The sequence below is a fragment of the Bacillus rossius genome, chromosome 3 (assembly GCF_032445375.1).
Source record: "Bacillus rossius redtenbacheri isolate Brsri chromosome 3, Brsri_v3, whole genome shotgun sequence".
Classification (NCBI taxonomy): Eukaryota; Metazoa; Arthropoda; class Insecta; order Phasmatodea; family Bacillidae; genus Bacillus; species Bacillus rossius.
This window is the reverse complement of record NC_086332.1, coordinates 50,382,731-50,402,433: the sequence shown is the minus strand read 5'-3', so window position 1 is coordinate 50,402,433 and position 19,703 is coordinate 50,382,731. Positions and strand designations below refer to the sequence as shown.

Genomic DNA, 19,703 nt, shown 5'->3' with positions numbered 1-19,703 from the left:
TATACTAATATGTTCGACGTGCTCTTCGAAAGTAGACGATGTAATTAATATGTCATCGACATATGCCGTTGCAAATTCTTTACATTCCTGTCCTAAAGTTTTGTCCAAACATCTGGTAAACTCAGCCACCATGTTACATAAACCGTAAGGCATGACCTGGAAAATGTATTGATAGTTATTAGTAGTATGTTTTGGTTCCTTCTGGCACAGGGTTCAGGGTGTGGAGCTGGAGCCGTGGAGCCGGCCGATTGCTCTAATGTCACGGCGGCCATCTTGGATGACCTTGACCTTGAATTTGACCTTCAAAATTTGGCAAAATTAGCCAAAATTTACCCAAAAATCGCCAAAATTTTCATTTTTTTTTGGAAAAAAAAATCGTCCAAAAAACCTCAAAAATTTTGATAAATAAAAAATTTCTCTTTTCGAGGGATTCCGATAAACCTCTGATGTAATCATGGATTATGTCATCTAGGATTATGACGTCACCATTGCAATTTCCGTTACGGCCGCCATCTTTAAAATATTTATATATTATCTGATTTTAATGAAAAAAATTAAAACTTATAAATAAATTCAATTAATAAAATTTAATAAAAATATTTAAAAACATACATTTATGGCATGGAGCTAGGAGTCCTCAGTTCGAACCCAGTAAGGGCAAAAAAAATGGCGCCATCTTGAAAATCTTTATTTATTATACGATTTTAATGAAAAAGTTAAAATTCACCAAAAATTTAATTTATTAATATACTGATTAATTAAAACCATTCCTATCCTTGGTTCGAACCCGGTAAGAGTAAACAATAAAAAAGGACAGATGATTCCTCCACGGAAGCCACCTACAGACTGACCTCCCACTGCTTAAGTCAAAGTATATATCATCAGCTGATATGTCGTCACATCAGCCATATTGTTTTCGTCTGCTGGAGGCCACCTCCATCTTGTTTTCAGTTACTAAGAATGTGCCACCATCATGTTAGTGTAATTTTTACCCGCTAGAGTACAGTAATCAATTATTATTACTGAGGCGCCCGCCACCTTTAAACTTGGACACCATCTTGAAATTGTGTAATTATTTAGCTAGAGATTCGGAGAAAAATTAAAATTTCATCAAATAAATGGCAATATATGTACTGATTAATTCGATCGATTCCTGTCCTTGGTTCGATCCCTGAGTGATGCAAACCATCTCAATTTTATGTAAAAAATATGAATTTCAATAAATAATGATCAGCCATAAAATAAGCATAGTTTTCTAATCAACCATCATCCTATAAGCCATTATGGCCACCATCTTGGATATTTGTATTTATTGAGCTATAAATACGGGAAAGATTTCAAAATTCACCGAAAAAATCACACATTACTTTACATATTGAATGGATACTTGGTTCGATCTATGGACGCAGCTAAAAATAAATTATATTAAATACCAGAAAAGCATCAGGTTCGAGAAATAAAACACCGCAAGTTATTTTACAAACATAATATTTATTACATAATTTATATTCTACTACAGGATCATTTGCGAAAGCCAGCAATCTTATAAACATTTAGCCCTGCATAGGTGCGTAATGACTAATTTTTAGCTCCAATCGGTTTATACTAGACAGAGACCAACCAGAACCTTTACTGACATAGTCCTCCTCTTCTTTACAGAGTTTCTAGATACCGTGTTTAACAGTTTGCTTCACATCGTCAGAACTGTAAATTACTGCAGCCGATGTCTTGAATGCACACTTCTTCACTTTGCCATCGAACGTAATCAGTAAGCTGATTGATTATGTTCTGTCTGATATCGTCAAGAAAATTACAAATGTCTTTTGACTCACTAAACGTATTTAGATAATAGTAGTCTTTCAATGTTCCACGAAATGCTGACTGCGCCAAGTAGAAGACATTATCATTCACCTGTAGAGTACCGATCACAGTCTTACGTTTAGTTTCATGTCCAGACGTCATACCAGTCGGTTGTTGCTCATCTGTTTTTTTTCTTGCACGCTTTTGAGTCTCCAATCTAAAGCGAGGAGTCTAAATTTCTGCAGGTAGTTCAGCAGTAGACGCACGGACTTCACCTTTACAGTTTTTCGCACGTCGACGCAAATTATCAATTCGAGTAAACCATTCATGACACTCATCACAGCGAAATTTCATGCGAGAAGGATTATTCATACATTTACTCCTCCGTACATCATGAGCAAATGCAAACATCATATCGCAGTAGGTGCAAGGATGAAGACGAGCCTTTCAGACCCGATCCAAATGTCGATGTTACTGCAATTGTACCATTTCCAGGCATACTCTTATGCACATCAATCATTCGCTGTTGTATAGAAACATTTACTTTCTGCCGCGCAACAGGACTTTAGCATGTCTCCAAGTGTTGCTGCTAATTAGCATTTCTTGTAAATTGCTTGCGATATTTATCACAGCCAAACATTTATCGATAAAGGTTCTTAGCACATTCTCTCTTCTCGTGTCGTCGTACATTGCTGTGGTTTGAGAAAATCTTGTCGCAGTAACGGCACCGATGTTCGTTAGTTGTTGACGAATCACCAACCATTGAAGTCTCCATCGATGGCGGACCAACGTTCACCGAGTTTTCCTGTGCAGCCAGGACTACCGGCATTAAAGTCTCTTCTGCTGGTGGTACCGCGACTGTTGAAGTCTCCTCCAATGTTGACGTCGTCGTTGCCAACGGGATTTGCTCCTTCTTCGTCACCGCTGGCGTCAGGGTTCCCGTAGACGATGGCATAACGTACATCAAGTTTGCTGTTTTAGACGGTAAAGATTACATAGAGTTCACATGAACAGGTAATTACGCGACTTATGCACCAGAAGAAACAAACTAGGTGATCCTTACACCATCGACGACAGTAACAAACTGAGCAGTCTGCTGTTTAGGACTCGCTTATATACATGCACCCGATGTAATAATACACTAGTCAAATCATGGACCATTTACTATATTACACAAGTCAAAACGTCATTTAAAAAAGAGGAACATATGATCGAAAAAATTTGATGCAGTGTGATACGTTCTCGTCTCATGAAATCGAACCAACCAGTATATGCTAGGCTCCAAGAGCTACTATTCACGCCATTAGATCCATCTACATTTGGCTCCAATGCTCCAATTACACATCAGCTTCAAGTGCTCCAAGAGATCCAAAGCTCTAACACGCAATGTACGTACAATACACGCAATGTGCGCGCAATGCACGCAATGTACGCAATGTACACGCAATGAATACGCATCATTCACGCAGGTCAAGCATTTAATGAAAACGAAGCACGTTTGGACGGAAATTCTACTAAACGAAAGCTCATTTTACGATAAGGAGGTGCATTCTCTTGAAGCGGCCCGCCGCCTCGTATGACGCTACGTCACAGCCTTCCCACCCCTCTCTCCTCTCTCCTCTTTTCCTTGTGAGTTTGTTTCCCCCCTCCTTCTTTTTTCAGCTTCCCCACCGATGCTCCCACCGCAGCGCGCTCTATGCGAGGCCTTATAAGCAGCCGTCGGCTGTGCCTCGGCCTCTTTAGCTTAGCATACTTTGAGCTGTGATAAGCATGTGATCAGTTAGTTTGTTAGGCAGTGACGGCGCCGAGGGAGAGACTGCTGTGGTTTGATTTTGTTTGCTCGCACGAGATGGCCGTGTGGTAAAGTAGTTACAGTTTGCTCCGAGGATCCCAGCGTTTAAAGTAAGGTAATTGTTTGCCATCTTGCAGGTTTGTCTTAGTACGGCTGCTGGGACCTCGATGGTTCGCCTATTCCAGGTTCTTTTTCACTCTTTCATGTCGCGGTTTGCATTGCCGTCCGTTCACGCCTATTGTCTCCTGATGTCGTTGTACCTTATTTTTTAAGCACCATAAGTGCCGGTGTCACGAGTTGCCTGCCTGAGTGACTTTGCCTTGCTGTTGTCTTTCCTATCTTGTTTCTCGCCACGTCTAGGGTAAGTGCTCCCTCGGGCCGTGCAGTTGTTACGTTGACGTCGTCTGGCCGACGACCACCCCAGAGCCCGACCTGCACCCGCCAGTATACGCTCCCGCTAACGGAACACACCCCTGGCCATGGCCCACCCGAGTCAGGCGAGCCGAACAGCAATTAAAGGCAAAACCGCGGAAACCTGAGTAGACAAGAGAAGAACCGTACCCATTCCTCCTGAAACATTAAATTAGGATTTTAGCGACAATAAAATCTCTTCCAGACACACCCGTTTGGAGTCTAGCGTAATGAGGTCACGCCTGGCGCGAGAGAGGCCGAGCCTCCCTCGGACGCCATGCCAGTTCGGCAGTTCAGCGCAGCTCACGGACCGGGGCGGACCTACGTCCCACGGAGAGGCAACATCCTTTGTCTCCATTGAAAGTAACATCCGGTAAATATAGTCACTAATTAACAAAACCCCCTTTATTACTTAACCTCTCCGTGAGTACCCGGTCCCTTTTTTCGGTCCAGGACCTAATCCGGCCGCATCAACTTAAGGACACCCCGCACCACACTTGGTCAACGGGGCTGCTCTTCAGCATACGGTACGGGCCGTCTCCCGCAACGTACAGAACTTTATTTAAGGTCACGCGCACGGCGCTGACCACAAACCCGCAAGGGAACTTGGACAAACTTAATTGCGGTGCGTGTTTCACCACAGTGGGCACAACACCCGCGCCGAGACATTTGCATACGGGATTGGCCGTCTCCAATCGCCCGCCCCCTTAATTCAGTGTATTTTTGTATCCCGTATTTTGTACTGCTAACTTACGTTACCCGAGTAACGAGTGCCACGTAACTTGTGCGCGCCCCCTTAATCCAGTGTATTTTTGTATCCCGTGTTTTGTATTGCTAACTTACGTTACCCGAGTAACGAGTGCCACGTAACTTGTGCGCACCCCCTTAATTCAGTGTATTTTTGTATCCCGTATTTTGTATTGCTAACTTACGTTACCCGAGTAACGAGTGCCACGTAACCTGTACGCGCCCCCTTAATTCAGCGTATTTTGTGTCCCGCCTTTGTGTTACGAAATTACGTTACCTGCGTACCCAGTGAGACGTCTGAGACATAACAGCATCCGAGGCCACGTAACGCGGAACACAAACAATACGGCGCCACGGAATAACAAGTAACAACCCCCCGGGGACCTCTGTAGAGTGTTGTATTGTGTACGACTCGCTCCTCTGAATAAAAGGTACGACACCACCACCTCAACTCCACGTCTCTTATTTAAAATCATCTCACGCAACACCGCCGCCGGCCCTAGTGGGCCACGCAGGGGCACATACATCCACGACCCCAAATTCACGACTAGAAACGAGCTAGTCTGGCGCCCACCCGGACAACACAGATCAAGAACCGCCTTTTCCCACTAGGAGCCACACCGGGACTCGAGCCCGAGACCCCGGACGACGGCATTTGGCGCCCGCTGCGTGGGGCAGAAAATAACGTGAAAAAAATTTTTTTTTCCCCCTTCTGGACATTTTCGAAATAAATTCACCAACAGGCGACAGCGGAGACACGAAACGGCCATTTTGGACACAGGAAGGGTCGAAGGCCAGACAGACCGGCGCGACGAGGCGAGCGGACAAAGGACACTCCAACCACCCCCACCCCCGCACGTCATCACGGCGAGGCGAGCAACGGAGCGACGTCACCACCCCCACTCCGCGCGGACCATTTTCGCCTCCTCTTTGTGCGGCTGTCCGGGCACCTACCCCCACCTCGTCACCCCGCTTCACGCTCTCCGCTTCGGGCAATCATCCTGATACCCCCACTCCGCGCGGACCGTTTTCGCCTCCTCTTTGTGCGGCTGTCCGGGCTCCTGCCCGCCGCCGATCTCAAACCCGCGCGCTACAACACGCGCCCAGACTACAAACAGCCCGTCACAGACGGCGAACTTGAACGTACAACATACAGCTAAACATGCAGGCACCACCTACAGACCTCGTGTGCACGCGTTGCCTATTACCAAGGGAAATAGACCTATTGACGGGATCACTGCCGTGGTACAGGACATGCCAATGCGCGAACACCCGGGACAACGTCACCGAGCAGACCTGGGGCAAGCCCTGGAGCGAGACGTTACTCGGCGAGCCGCACACCCAATTACAGTGGTCTTGGGCACCGCTTAAGACGGAGGCACAAGCTAACGTCACACTGGGAGGCATACTACCGACTATGGGCCTCACGAGTGCGCGGACCAATCCGGCACCCAAATACATCCCACCACCAAGCGCAATCACCGGACCAAACACGGGGATGCATACACGCAACCCGTGCTACACAGGGAAGTTAGCACTACCCGAGTTCAGCGGAATAGGGCACGAAGTACCCAGAGACTTCCTAACACACTGCGAGGTCAGACTGGCACGGTCCGGAATACCGACCGATTAGTGGTCGGGGCGAGCGAGCGAACAGCTGAAGGGGACCGCCCGCCAATGGTGGAACATCTGGGGACGCTTCGGCATGCCCTGGGAGGAGTTTGCCATGTCGTTCAACCGCCGATTTGACACGGAACACGCACTGGTCCAATGCACGACACAGTTCTATGGCGAACGCCAACGCGACGGCGAACCCGTCGAGCAGTTTCTGGCCAAGAAAATGCAACTGTTCAATCAAGTAGCACCAGGCGCCGCGCCAGCCACCGCGCTCGCAACCATTACCACCCTCCTACACAATGAACTGCAACCGTTCATGCGGTGTTACCGCGCAGAGGAAGTCGAGGATTACGTCCGACAAGCCATAGACACGGAACGGAACATCCGGGGACTGCGACACTACGACCCCCCCAACACCGACCGGGACCTGGCCAGACGCCCAATGTGTCAGAGAATAGCCAGCGTCCAGAACCGGGAAGCAGGGGGCTACCCACCCGACCGCCCGCGACGAGCCATCGAGGATGCACCACCACCTGGTAGGCCCGATGGGTCATAGACACAGCAGGAACCCCCACTACCGCGATGCCAGTTGGGCTGTCCCGCAGGTACCCGCCACTGGCATGTCGACTGCCCACGCCGGCAAACACCACCCGTCACCAACACGTCGGGAAACGCCCACCCGGGGGCATGGCGGTAAAACCCGCGCCTCCGAGCAAACCGAGCCAACCCACACCCGCCGCGGAAATAGCCACACCGCAGCTAAACCAGCTAGTCCGTCCCCGCGACGGCCTACTCCGCATCCCCGTGGAAGTCAACGGGCGACCCACGGCGGCCCTGGTAGACACGGGCGCGAGCCACGTGTTCGTGGCCCCCCACCTGGTACCCCCCGGCGCGCTGCAGCCCCACCAAGCCGAGTTACGGTTAGCAACCAGCACGCAACCGGGAAGGACAGTGGGGCAAGCCGAACTCGAGGTACGCATTCGGGACGACGTCACCACGGTAACCGCCCTAGTGGTAGAGGACTTACACGAAGGGATAGTACTAGGCCAACCATGGTTAGCGAGACAAGATGCGGTGATCGAAATGAAACCCAGACGAGTTTACATTGGCACCCGCGAGCGGCTCACGGTGTACGCCATAGGCACTACCCCCGAGAGTCAGGGGGAGAAAGTAACCTTAGACCAGTTCCGCCACAACGTCCCCCACGAGTACCGAGCAGCAGTGGAACGCGTGTTGGCAGAAAGGCAGGACGTCTTCGCGGTAGCCGACCCACTGAAGCGCACCACCATCACCGAACACCACATCCCGACCACCCACGACAACCCAGTACACGAGGCCCCGAGAGGCTACGGGTTCCGGGAGCAGAGGGCCATCCGGGAGCAAGTGGCGGACATGCTTCGCGATGGGGTAGTCGAACCGTCCAACAGTCATTACAATGCTTGCGTCGTATTAGCCCCAAAGAAAGACGGTTCGCTACGCTTCTGCGTCGATTTTCGGCCGCTAAACGCGATCACGATTAGCTCACCCCCACCTCAAATCAGCGTCGACGCCGCCGTAGCCGGACTCGGCCGCGCGAAAGTCTTCAGTACGCTCGACCTGAAGGCTGGGTATTGGCAAGTGCCCATACGGGCGGAAGACAGGGGAAAAACCGCGTTCACGATACCAGACGGGCGGAAGTTTCAATTTCGCGCCATGCCTTTTGGGCTAAAGTGCGCACCGGCCACGTTCCAGGGAATGATGACCCGAGTGTTGGAGGGGTACCTGGGCCGGTTTGCGATCGCGTACCTCGACGACGTGATCGTCTTCTCCGAGACGTGGGAGGACCACGCCAGACACCTGGCGCTGGTCCTAGAACGCTTGGCCACACACCATCTCACGGCCGCACACCACAAGTGTCATATCGGGACCCAGGAGGTCGAATTCCTGGGCCACCTAGTAAGCGCGGCTGGCAACCGACCCCAACCCGTTCACTTGCGCAAGATCGCTGAAGCGGCACCACCGCGGACGAGGAAGCAACTCCAACGGTTTATCGGCCTGGTGAACTGGCTCAGGGGGTACATCCCCGACTTCTCCCGTACCATCGCACCACTGACCGACCTCCTGTCACCACGGGCACGGTACCATTGGGGCGAACCCGCGCAACGCGCCTTTGAAGAAATAAAAGCCGCCTTCACTCGCTGTCACACCCTCACACGAGTAGACCCCGGACGCCGCCTCTACCTTCAGACCGACGCCAGCGCACTCGGTGTGGGCGCGGTGCTTTTCCACACGGACCCGAACGGGGTCCGCGAGGTCATCGACTACGCTAGCGCAAAGCTCGGACCGGCCGAACGCCGGTATCACAGCAACGAGCAAGAGTGCCTAGCCGTAGTCTGGGCCATGAAAAAGTACCGGCCCCACCTGGAGGCGAAGTGCTTCACACTGAGGACGGACAACAGCTGCCTCACCTGGCTGCGTACGATGCAGGGACGGAAAGGCAAACTCATACGATGGGCGCTATTCCTCCAGTCGTTCGACTTCGACGTCGAGCACGTTCCCGGCATGGAGAACCAGCTCCCCGACTTACTGTCGCGGGAACCCGACGACCGAACAGAGCTGACGGACGAGGACGACTGGGAGGAGATCCTACCCCCGGACACACCACACGGACACGCATCGCACGACTCGGCATGCGCGCGCATCACGGCCGACGCGGACGGGGACGAAGACCCACCCAACACCGTGGCCGACGTCCAGGACCGGGTACGTCGAGCACAGGAAACGTCAATAGACGCGGCAAGACGCCGCCACCAAGCGACCGCCGGACACGAGGCGTGGCGCGTGCAAGACGGCCTGATTCAGACTCACACACCTGGACACCAGGAAGACTGGAGGACCTACGTCCCGACGGAAGCCCGAGAAGCGGTCCTTCGGTTCTTCCACGACCACGACCTCGCTGGACACCCGGGGACCGATCAGACACGACGAGAAGTCACCCGGCACTACCACTGGCCCCGCGTCACGTACGACGTACGTACGTACGTGCGCGAATGCGAGGTCTGTCAGGCGAGGAAAGCGAGGCGGCGTGACGGCGAGGAGCAACAACGACCCAGGGAACCCACCACCGCCTTCCAAACGATAGCCTTAGACGTAATGGGCCCCTACCCCCGCACGCCGCGCGGCAAACGCTTCCTCCTCGTCGTGACGGACCTCTTCACGCGGTGGACGGAGGCGTATCCATGCGGGAACGTGCGCACACCTACCATCATCAGCCTGCTGACCAGGGAGTTCCTGTCACGTTGGGGATACCCCCAGTCGGTGTTAACGGACAACGCCAGTTAGTTCCTGGGGCGACATTGGAAGGGCTGGTGCGACGAACACCAGATCGAGCACCACACGACGCCCGCCTACCACCCGAGAGCGAACCCGACAGAGCGCCGGAACCAGGAACTGAAGGCACAGCTCCGGATCCGGCTGGGGGCGGACCACACGCAGTGGGACCTGCACGTGGCTGACGCCCTCTTCTGTGTACGACGCCGCACCAACGCCGCAACCGGCCGCACACCGGCCGAAATGATACAGGGCCACAACCTGCCCTTACCGGGAGAATGGGCCACACACGGCACTCCACACCCCGAAGAGACAACGGAGGAACGTGACCAACGACGGGTGACTCTGCACGACGAGGCAAGACGTAGGCAGGAGAGGTACGCCAACCGGATCACCCCAACCACAGATCATCCTCCACCCGCCGTGCAGGTCGGCGATCAGGTGTTCGCGCGACTACACCCACTTTCAGCCGCACCCCGCAACTATTGCGCGGGACTGGCCCCGCGCTGGGGCGGGCCATACACGGTACGGCGACGACTAGGCAGGACGACGTACTTAGTCCGCACGGAGGGACGGCGCCTGAAGAAGGTGCACAGGGACGACATCCGGCTCACCGCCCTACCTGGGGAGAGGAACCCAGACGGAGACGCAGGACCCCCCACTCCGGACGAAAACGGACGCCGTACGCCGGAGAGCGACGTAGTCCAAGAAGAGGACGACTCGCCAGAAGCGACCCCCGCTAGGAGCCGACCCGAACCGCGCCCATACCGCACCCTGGTGTTCACGAACACCACGTCCAACAGGCCCCGCGACGAACCCGCGGACACGCCCGGGACATCACCCGCAGAGGCCGCGTCAGACGACGAGGCGAGGCCACAACCACGGCGGTGGCGGCGCCCGCCCACGTACCTTGACGATTACGCACTTAGCACGGCCACGGGGGACACCGGGGGCGACCCCGCCCACGACGTGCCAGACGAGCCGGAAGAGGTCCACGAGGACGCACCGGAGACGGCAGTGGTACCCTGGGAGGGGAGCGTGGTGTACGAGAGCCCCCCACCGCAATACTACCCACGGGGCGAGGACGAAGAGGCCGTGGAGATCGCCGAGCTGTCGCACAGCATAGGTCAATCCGATGCATGCAACGACGACGGGCCAACGCCGATCGTCACGCAACCCGGAGAGACCGACCCGGAGATCGCCGCCTCAGCATCAGCCGCCATACCCGAATGGGAACGGACCCCGTACCAGTCCACGAACTGTCAACCGCCGCCGAAGGAGGACCTCCGCGGACCGGGACATCGACTGGGGACAAGCGAACCCGCCAGCGAGCCCGTGGAACGACCCCGACGGGCCCACAGACCTCCAGTTCGCCTGGCCGACTACGACCTGGGAACAGGGCGCAGAGCCTGTCAGCCGCAAGGCCACCTCGACGAGTCGACCCCCGGATGTTCGGCGTGGGACGACCCGGGACAGGTGCTCGGGCCCTACCAACTGCGGCCACCGCGAGCACCACCCGGGTGGAGCTGTTGCCGGAGCTAGGAGGCGCCACGACGCCGCCCCCGGCACGCCTGCCACGACGGCAACCGGGGCGGCGCGCACGCTGGCCCAGTCGGCCACGTTCACCAGGTCCAGTGCGCTGACCCTATCAGCCGCTGACCCCACACCGGCGCCACGACGCCGCCCCCGGCACGCCTGCCACGACGGCAACCGGGGCGGCACGCACGTTGGCCCAGTCGGCCACGATCACCAGGTCCAGTGCGCTGACCCTATCAGCCGCTGACCCCGCCCAGGCGCCGCGACGCCGCCCCCGGCACACCTGCCACGACGGCAACCGGGGCGGCGCGCACGCTGGCCCAGTCGGCCACGTTCACCAGGTCCAGTGCGCTGACCCTATCAGCCACTGACCCCACACCGGCGCCACGACGCCGCCCCCGGCACACCTGCCACGACGGCAACCGGGGCAGCGCGCGCGCTGGCCCAGTCGGCCACGATCACCAGGTCCAGTGCGCTGACCCTATCAGCCACTGACCCCGCCCAGGCGCCACGACGCCGCCCCCGGCACGTCTGCCACGACAGCAACCGGGGCGGCGCGCACGTTGGCCCAGTCGGCCACGATCACCAGGTCCAGTGCGCTGACCCTATCAGCCGCAGACCCCACACAGGCGCTGCGACGCCGCACCCGGCACGCTTGCCACGACGGCAACCGGGGCGGCGCGCACGCTGACCCAGTCGGCTACGATCACCAGGTCCAGTACGCGGAGCCAACCAGCTGCTGAGCCGCGAACCACGCCGGGATGGAGCGGCCGGAGCTAGGGGTGGCCCCATGTTAGCGGGACCATAAGCGGCGCAAGGTCGGGCTTCACAGGGGGGGGGGGGGGGGGGGGGGCGTTTGACGTCGTTTGGCCGACGACCACCCCAGAGCCCGACCTGCACCCGCCAGTATACGCTCCCGCTAACGGAACACACCCCTGGCCATGGCCCACCCGAGTCAGGCGAGCCGAACAGCAATTAAAGGCAAAACCGCGGAAACCTGAGTAGACAAGAGAAGAACCGTACCCATTCCTCCTGAAACATTAAATTAGGATTTTAGCGACAATAAAATCTCTTCCAGACACACCCGTTTGGAGTCTAGCGTAATGAGGTCACGCCTGGCGCGAGAGAGGCCGAGCCTCCCTCGGACGCCATGCCAGTTCGGCAGTTCAGCGCAGCTCACGGACCGGGGCGGACCTACGTCCCACGGAGAGGCAACATCCTTTGTCTCCATTGAAAGTAACATCCGGTAAATATAGTCACTAATTAACAAAACCCCCTTTATTACTTAACCTCTCCGTGAGTACCCGGTCCCTTTTTTCGGTCCAGGACCTAATCCGGCCGCATCAACTTAAGGACACCCCGCACCACACTTGGTCAACGGGGCTGCTCTTCAGCATACGGTACGGGCCGTCTCCCGCAACGTACAGAACTTTATTTAAGGTCACGCGCACGGCGCTGACCACAAACCCGCAAGGGAACTTGGACAAACTTAATTGCGGTGCGTGTTTCACCACAGTGGGCACAACACCCGCGCCGAGACATTTGCATACGGGATTGGCCGTCTCCAATCGCCCGCCCCCTTAATTCAGTGTATTTTTGTATCCCGTATTTTGTACTGCTAACTTACGTTACCCGAGTAACGAGTGCCACGTAACTTGTGCGCGCCCCCTTAATCCAGTGTATTTTTGTATCCCGTGTTTTGTATTGCTAACTTACGTTACCCGAGTAACGAGTGCCACGTAACTTGTGCGCACCCCCTTAATTCAGTGTATTTTTGTATCCCGTATTTTGTATTGCTAACTTACGTTACCCGAGTAACGAGTGCCACGTAACCTGTACGCGCCCCCTTAATTCAGCGTATTTTGTGTCCCGCCTTTGTGTTACGAAATTACGTTACCTGCGTACCCAGTGAGACGTCTGAGACATAACAGCATCCGAGGCCACGTAACGCGGAACACAAACAATACGGCGCCACGGAATAACAAGTAACAACCCCCCGGGGACCTCTGTAGAGTGTTGTATTGTGTACGACTCGCTCCTCTGAATAAAAGGTACGACACCACCACCTCAACTCCACGTCTCTTATTTAAAATCATCTCACGCAACACCGCCGCCGGCCCTAGTGGGCCACGCAGGGGCACATACATCCACGACCCCAAATTCACGACTAGAAACGAGCTAGTCTGGCGCCCACCCGGACAACACAGATCAAGAACCGCCTTTTCCCACTAGGAGCCACACCGGGACTCGAGCCCGAGACCCCGGACGACGGCAACGTATGGAGAGCTCGTGGTTCGTAGGAACCTGTAAACGGCCATGCCAGCCCTGATACTAGTCTACATGTTACAATTATTTAAATATTAAATTTTTACAAATTTTCTTTTGTAACTTGCTTGTTGTAGCTCCGCGCGGAGCACGTTGGTGCTCTATGTAATATTTTGTTAAATGCTCGTACAATTTCTAAAGTAAACCTAACTTTCAGTCCTGTATCATGTATGGGTGCTTCAAATGCACGTAGAGATAGTATTCATTATTGGGCAACGCACACATTCGTTGTATTTGTTCAAAAACATGTTATTATTTAACGCAAATTGTTGCGTAAAGTGAATGACAGTTTAAGATCATGAGAATTGAGGTAGCATCACGAATTTGTAACATACTAAATGAACTTTGGCTGCGGCCTTAATGGAGCATATGTTGGTGAAGCAATTGTCTGAATTATTGTCCTCTTTTTGTGTCCTTGTGGACCGGCATAATCTCATTTTGTATTTCGCATGCATTTTGTGAACGTTTAAGGAAAACATTATTAAAAAGAAGACAATTCGATTAAACGTATTATTTTTGTTCTATATTAATATTATATATTGTTTTTACAAGACACACTCTGCTAGGTACCCTTAATAGAAAGGGTGAATTTATATACTCCTTTACTCATATGAGCGCATTGTGTAACTTGGTGTGAATTGTTTGGTGTTTTGTAATTTTCTTCGTTCACACCACGTTGCACTCTCATTCAGTAAACTCGGTAGGATGTGATCGTCAATGATAAGTTAGGATATAATGTCTCGAACAGTCTCTGAATCCAACAGTTTTTAGTTCCAAAGTCATTGGCTCCAACTGCCCTTTATTTCAACAGCTCCAATGATATTTGGCTAGAATGCAAAGAGTCTGAGAGGCTATGAGGTTACAAGGCTATGAGTCTACAAGGATCTAGCAAGTTGCGAGTTATACATGGCTGTGAGACTGCATGGCTACAAAACTACATGGCTATGAAGCTACATGGATACAAGTCTACTCGGCACCCATTGACTGCGAGGCTACATGGCTACAAGGCCACTTGGCTACAAAGCTTCTATTCTACTAGTTTACAAGACTCCTCCAACGGCCTACGAGTCTACAAAGCTCCAACTGCTCCAGCAACATTATGTTCAAGATTACAAGGCTACTTGGTTTACTTAGCTACAAGTCTACGAAGCTACTTGTTACGTAGCTACAAGTCTACGAGGCTCCAAGGCATCATGACTACGCGACTACGAGCCATGAGGTTACGAGACTACGTGACTACGAGTCTACAATTTTACGAGACTGCGAGGCTACAGAGTTACGAAGCTTCCAGGAGATGAGGCTACGTGGCTTTGAGACTACTTGGCTCTAACTGAATACAATAGCACCATTCAGTGGTGAGTGTTAATTTATCTCATGCAAAATAACCCGTTTAAAGTAGTGTCGATTCTTGGTAACAGATGCCACCACATGCTACTTACAGGTAAATATTATTTAGTTCTTTTATGAGGGATGCAGGATGCTCACTAATGATCGAAAAAGAATGGCTTCACTAAACATGAAGGAGAAGGAAGTTCGTCTTGTTTATTAGTGATTCTCAGATGTCTCAGAGCTTCTTATTCTTCTTCTTCTTCTTCTTCTTATTATTATTATTATTATTTATAACTGAGTAATGGCATTTTCGTTTGAATTCCACCTGATAAAAATATTTCAAATGATGATTTAATAGCAGAAATTCAATTAATTAAATTAACTCTGAATAAAATGACATGACTCATTAAGTAAAAAATCCTTCTTGCTTAGATCGGTTTCTCAGAAGCAACCAGGAACACACGGAGAAAACTATCAAAATATTGACAAGAATAATCGGGAGTACATGGAGAAAACAATCAAAATATTGACAAGAATAATTGGGAGCACACAGAGAAAACCGACACACATTTCTTTGATATCAAAAAATCACAAAAAAAAAAATTCCAAATAACAATAAAAAGTAATAATAATAAATAAAAAATAGACAAAAAAATTACAAAAATGGTTTCTGACAGCTTGTGAACTTCTATTTTGTTAAACAAGGATAGAATTCTAGCACAAGCCAGAACAAGCAGGCAACACAGTAATGCTACATGGCGGTCAAGGTCAACAGCAGGAATCCACCCGATGAAATCTGAATGTGAGCAGCTGGATTGGTGCCTAATTACACAAAGCGCCAAACCATAGAATGCCATATGAAAGACCTCTCACTGTAACATACAGTGCATGCACGTTTACTTACCTTTACATCTGGTGGACAGCGATACCATTAGAGATAGATGCACTCAAGAACACAGTTCAGGAGCGTTTCAGGAAACCAGGATGCCTGGACTGGGGATCAAACCCAGGTACTCCCCAAATCGAGTGAAGTGTTCTACCACTGCACCACCTTGCTTGATTGCATGTACATTACGACAACAGTAGGCTTAAGGGACTATCAGATAGTATCAGGCGTAAGAGGGAGAAAAAAAATATATATGTGTATATGTATATATATATAAAAACACATATATATAAAATTACAATAGTCTTTTAATCTCACCCAGTGAAAGTCTCTTTACATCAAGCCACAATTTTAAAACTTATGTTGTAAAGCAACATCCTAAATCCGGCTCTAAGTATCCACATGGTTTGCAGCCCATCTTGGACTGGTCACACCTCTGTGAACATCCTCATTATGTAAAACTCTGAATCAAAGGTACATAAATAGGTATAATTAGTTGAATAACTCATTTATTTTGAAATCAGAGGGTGTTCCCAGGACAAGCAAATCAGGGTTGTGACGAAGGCAGTTTGCGAGACAGTTGCGATGCACAGTTAGCGCGAGCGGGGCATTTGCTGCGGGCGGGCAGGGCCTCACGGCTGGTAGATGATGCGCGCCGGGGTGCCCAACGCCTTGCCCTCCTTGCTCACTGCGTGCATACTGATCTTCAACTTCTTGGAGAGGTCCAGCCTCTCCAGCAGTGTCCGGTTACGCTTCGACGAGTGGATCTTCTGGTGGAACCTGTTGTTCACGTGAACCTGCAAAAACAGGAGGCGAGCCAATTTAGGGGTTTATGTCGCCTCTTCGAGGTCCTGAGAGAATATGAAGATGAAGATCTGATGGGTTAAATATGAGGCATGTCCACAAAAAAGTTTCCCACTCGTCCCACAGCTAATTAAGCTTATACCGCGCACAGAGATTGCACGTACGTGAATGGGGCTCGCACTAACAGTACTTCCCGTTTTCTCACAGAAGCATCGTCACAGCTGTTGAAGTTGGAGGCTCCCACAGACTGTAAAATGCAGTCAGTGATAAACTTTTTGAATGCACAGAGCATAATGCTGATTAACATTTGTCAGCTGATCTATATTAGCGTCATGAGCAAGAAGATGGTGCGTCACTGGTGTAGACAGTTTTCAGCAGGTCAACAAAGTGTGCATGATGAGAAGCGGAGTGGGGGGCCAATCACCCTACAGCCCGGACCTCGCTCCCAGTGATTTCCATCTTCCTATGCCTCAAGAAATTACTGCTGGTCAGCATCAGCATTTTGAGAATGAGAGAGGGTTGGAGATGGTTGTCACACGGTGATTCCAATCGTAGATGACAGACTTATACGGCACAGGTATTCAAAAGTTTTTCCCATGGTATTACAAATGTCTCAATTTCGGTGGCGAATATGTTGAAAATTAGCTAAACACTCGCTGTATCTGTTGCAATAAATATTTACATAAAACTGTGTTTTGTTTTTTTAAACGGCCCCAGGGAAACATACTTTTTGGACATGTCTTTTAAGGACGGGAAGGAAAACAGGAGCACTGCAAGAAAACCCAATTGTTCACCACAATATCCGCCACTTTCCCCACTTGCGAAAAACCTGAGTTTCACCTGGATAACCTTGGTGGGAGGTGAGAGGTCTGATTACTCAACCACCTTGCTACCTTGAGCCTTGTCAAGATTGATGTGGTTGAGGGATTCGCTTTCAGATGTTAAACAATAAATAGACGCCACCGTGTTTAAGGGGCATGGACCAGGCAGACACTTTGTCCTCTGGGCATGATGTCACCCATGTGGGGGTGTGACTTGTACCTCCCTTAGCACAATTACCACTGATACCTGCACCTGGTCCACTCTCAGCGTCGGGCACGCTGTAAGATGTTAGTGAAGTGGGCTCTTATTGGCGTCCCACACGGCGGTCTACAGTAACTCGTACATACGTGAGCGAACGCAGAAAAAAAACACAAGGGTTGCGGTAGTGAGAATTGATATGCGCCACTGTGCCACATGCCTCTCATACACATGATTAACAAATGTTAAAACTGCAAAAATACTAATATTACAACTGGTTTACGTGATGTTCAGAGACACCTCGTAGTTGGATACTGGATTTGCGCTGGTGACCAAACTCGGGCTAGCTGATTACTGTGTAATTAATTAAAAAGTTGAGCATTTGAGGCAAGCTCCGAGATTGAAAGAAAACTATTTGAATTAATTTAAGAAGCCTGGATGACGAAAATCAGTTGCGATACGAAGATGAAGTCCTCAGCATGCTGATGGCATCTTACCTCGGGTGGTGATGTGAAGCAACTGGGGAGAGCAATGGCCGTAAAGGCCTCTGGACAATGTGTCTGATGCCAAGTTGAAAAGACAGGCCATTAAAATTTGTGCTGTTAACGTATTAATATTAAAACAAATTTGCACTCCTAAAATTATGACATAGTTATTCCAGCCTCAAAAACATGTACCTGTAAATTTACATATTAAGATTATAGCTCCAAATAAATTAAATTCTGTGATGGCCTTCTGTAAGTTTGGGTTCGTTTGTATAGAGTTGTAACTTAAATAAATAAAAGTGTAGAATGTTTGTGGGATCATGAAATAACAAGTACACTTGGGGATAAAAGAAAGAAGATTTACAATACATATAAGTTGTTTAATAAGGGAATCAGGAACTGACTCTACTGTGCCCTCTTGCGGTAGTTTGTGGTATTTGTGGAATACTATTTAAAACATGTCACGTGCATGTCGCTGGCAGGAGGTTCTAAGTGTCATGAGAATAGGAAGGGTGTGAGGAATGGTGGCATATCTTGTTCTGTCGGGTGAAGCCCCGGACGATGTCAAGATAAATAAATTTTTCATTACAGTTACTTGCTAACCTATTTACAAAATTAAATGTAAATTATTAATTTTTTTTGTCAAATACAGCAAAAAAAAATATATATATATATATATATAAAATTTTATGCAACCGTTTACAACATTAGAGTAGGCTCCAGATATTTTTATAGTTCTGAATAAATAAAATTAACTATAGTATTTAAAAATTGTGGCAAAATATGAAGCAACCATTTTAGTCCTGTCTATTTCTATTTAATATAGGTACCTAATGTCTTGTGCTCATCTCTTCTTAATTAATTCTTTTTAATAATGGAATGAATCACTTTTCAAAAACAAAGAACCAGTTTTACTAGTAAAATTTACCACAAAAAGTAGGTATTATTCTTATAGTACAAGCATAACAAAAATTTTCATGATTGAAAAGATTACAGGTGTATTTTCGTACATCAAGATATTGGTAAATATTAGTGGATCTCTACCATTTACGCTTTATTAACTCCCATGTATAACTTAATTCTTATAATTCATGTAATTAAATATATGTATATATGTATTTATAAACCAAATCATACAATTTGGTACACACTCATAAAAAAACTGATAAACATTGAAGAATCAGTTTTGCCTACTTTGTAACTATTTAATAATTTAATCAATGACTTTTAAGTCAGCTGCGTATCTTCATTAAGTTAAAAACCGCCATCTGAATGATAAAAGCTTATCACTTCACATTAACTACACAGATATTCCTTTAAGAGGTAAAGTATATAAATTGTTGCAACACGTGACCCAGCAGAAAACGTACATGTGCACTCAAGAGTGGTCAAGATCACTAACATGTCAAGTTTTTGTGGCGAGGGTTGTGGGTTCAATCCCAATACCCTGGCATGATTCAAAATAATGGGCATTGAGTACGTACCCAAGTGGTTTATGAGCCCACTATAGCCTTGGAGGTCCTGCCTACCCGGGCACACATACAGTGTGCAGAGCTTCATATAAAAACCATGCAATCTGTAAACTGATCATTATATCAGAGTGGAGTTCCTTTTACGAAAAGCATTTAAGTATACGCAGAGG

At 49.9% G+C, this 19,703-nt stretch overlaps 1 protein-coding gene across 5 annotated transcripts in view; it reads right to left on the bottom strand.

Moving 5' to 3' along the window:
* Positions 1-16,244: 16,244 nt before the first annotated feature.
* Positions 16,245-19,703, bottom strand: part of LOC134530667 (uncharacterized) — a 205,970-nt gene continuing 202,511 nt past the window's right edge. For all 5 annotated transcript variants that reach the window (XM_063365710.1, XM_063365709.1, XM_063365712.1 and 2 more), the window contains one exon: positions 16,245-16,549. In XM_063365710.1, the coding sequence (XP_063221780.1) occupies positions 16,385-16,549 (165 nt within the window). In that variant the 3' untranslated portion in view covers positions 16,245-16,384. The remainder of the gene's footprint in view (positions 16,550-19,703) is intronic.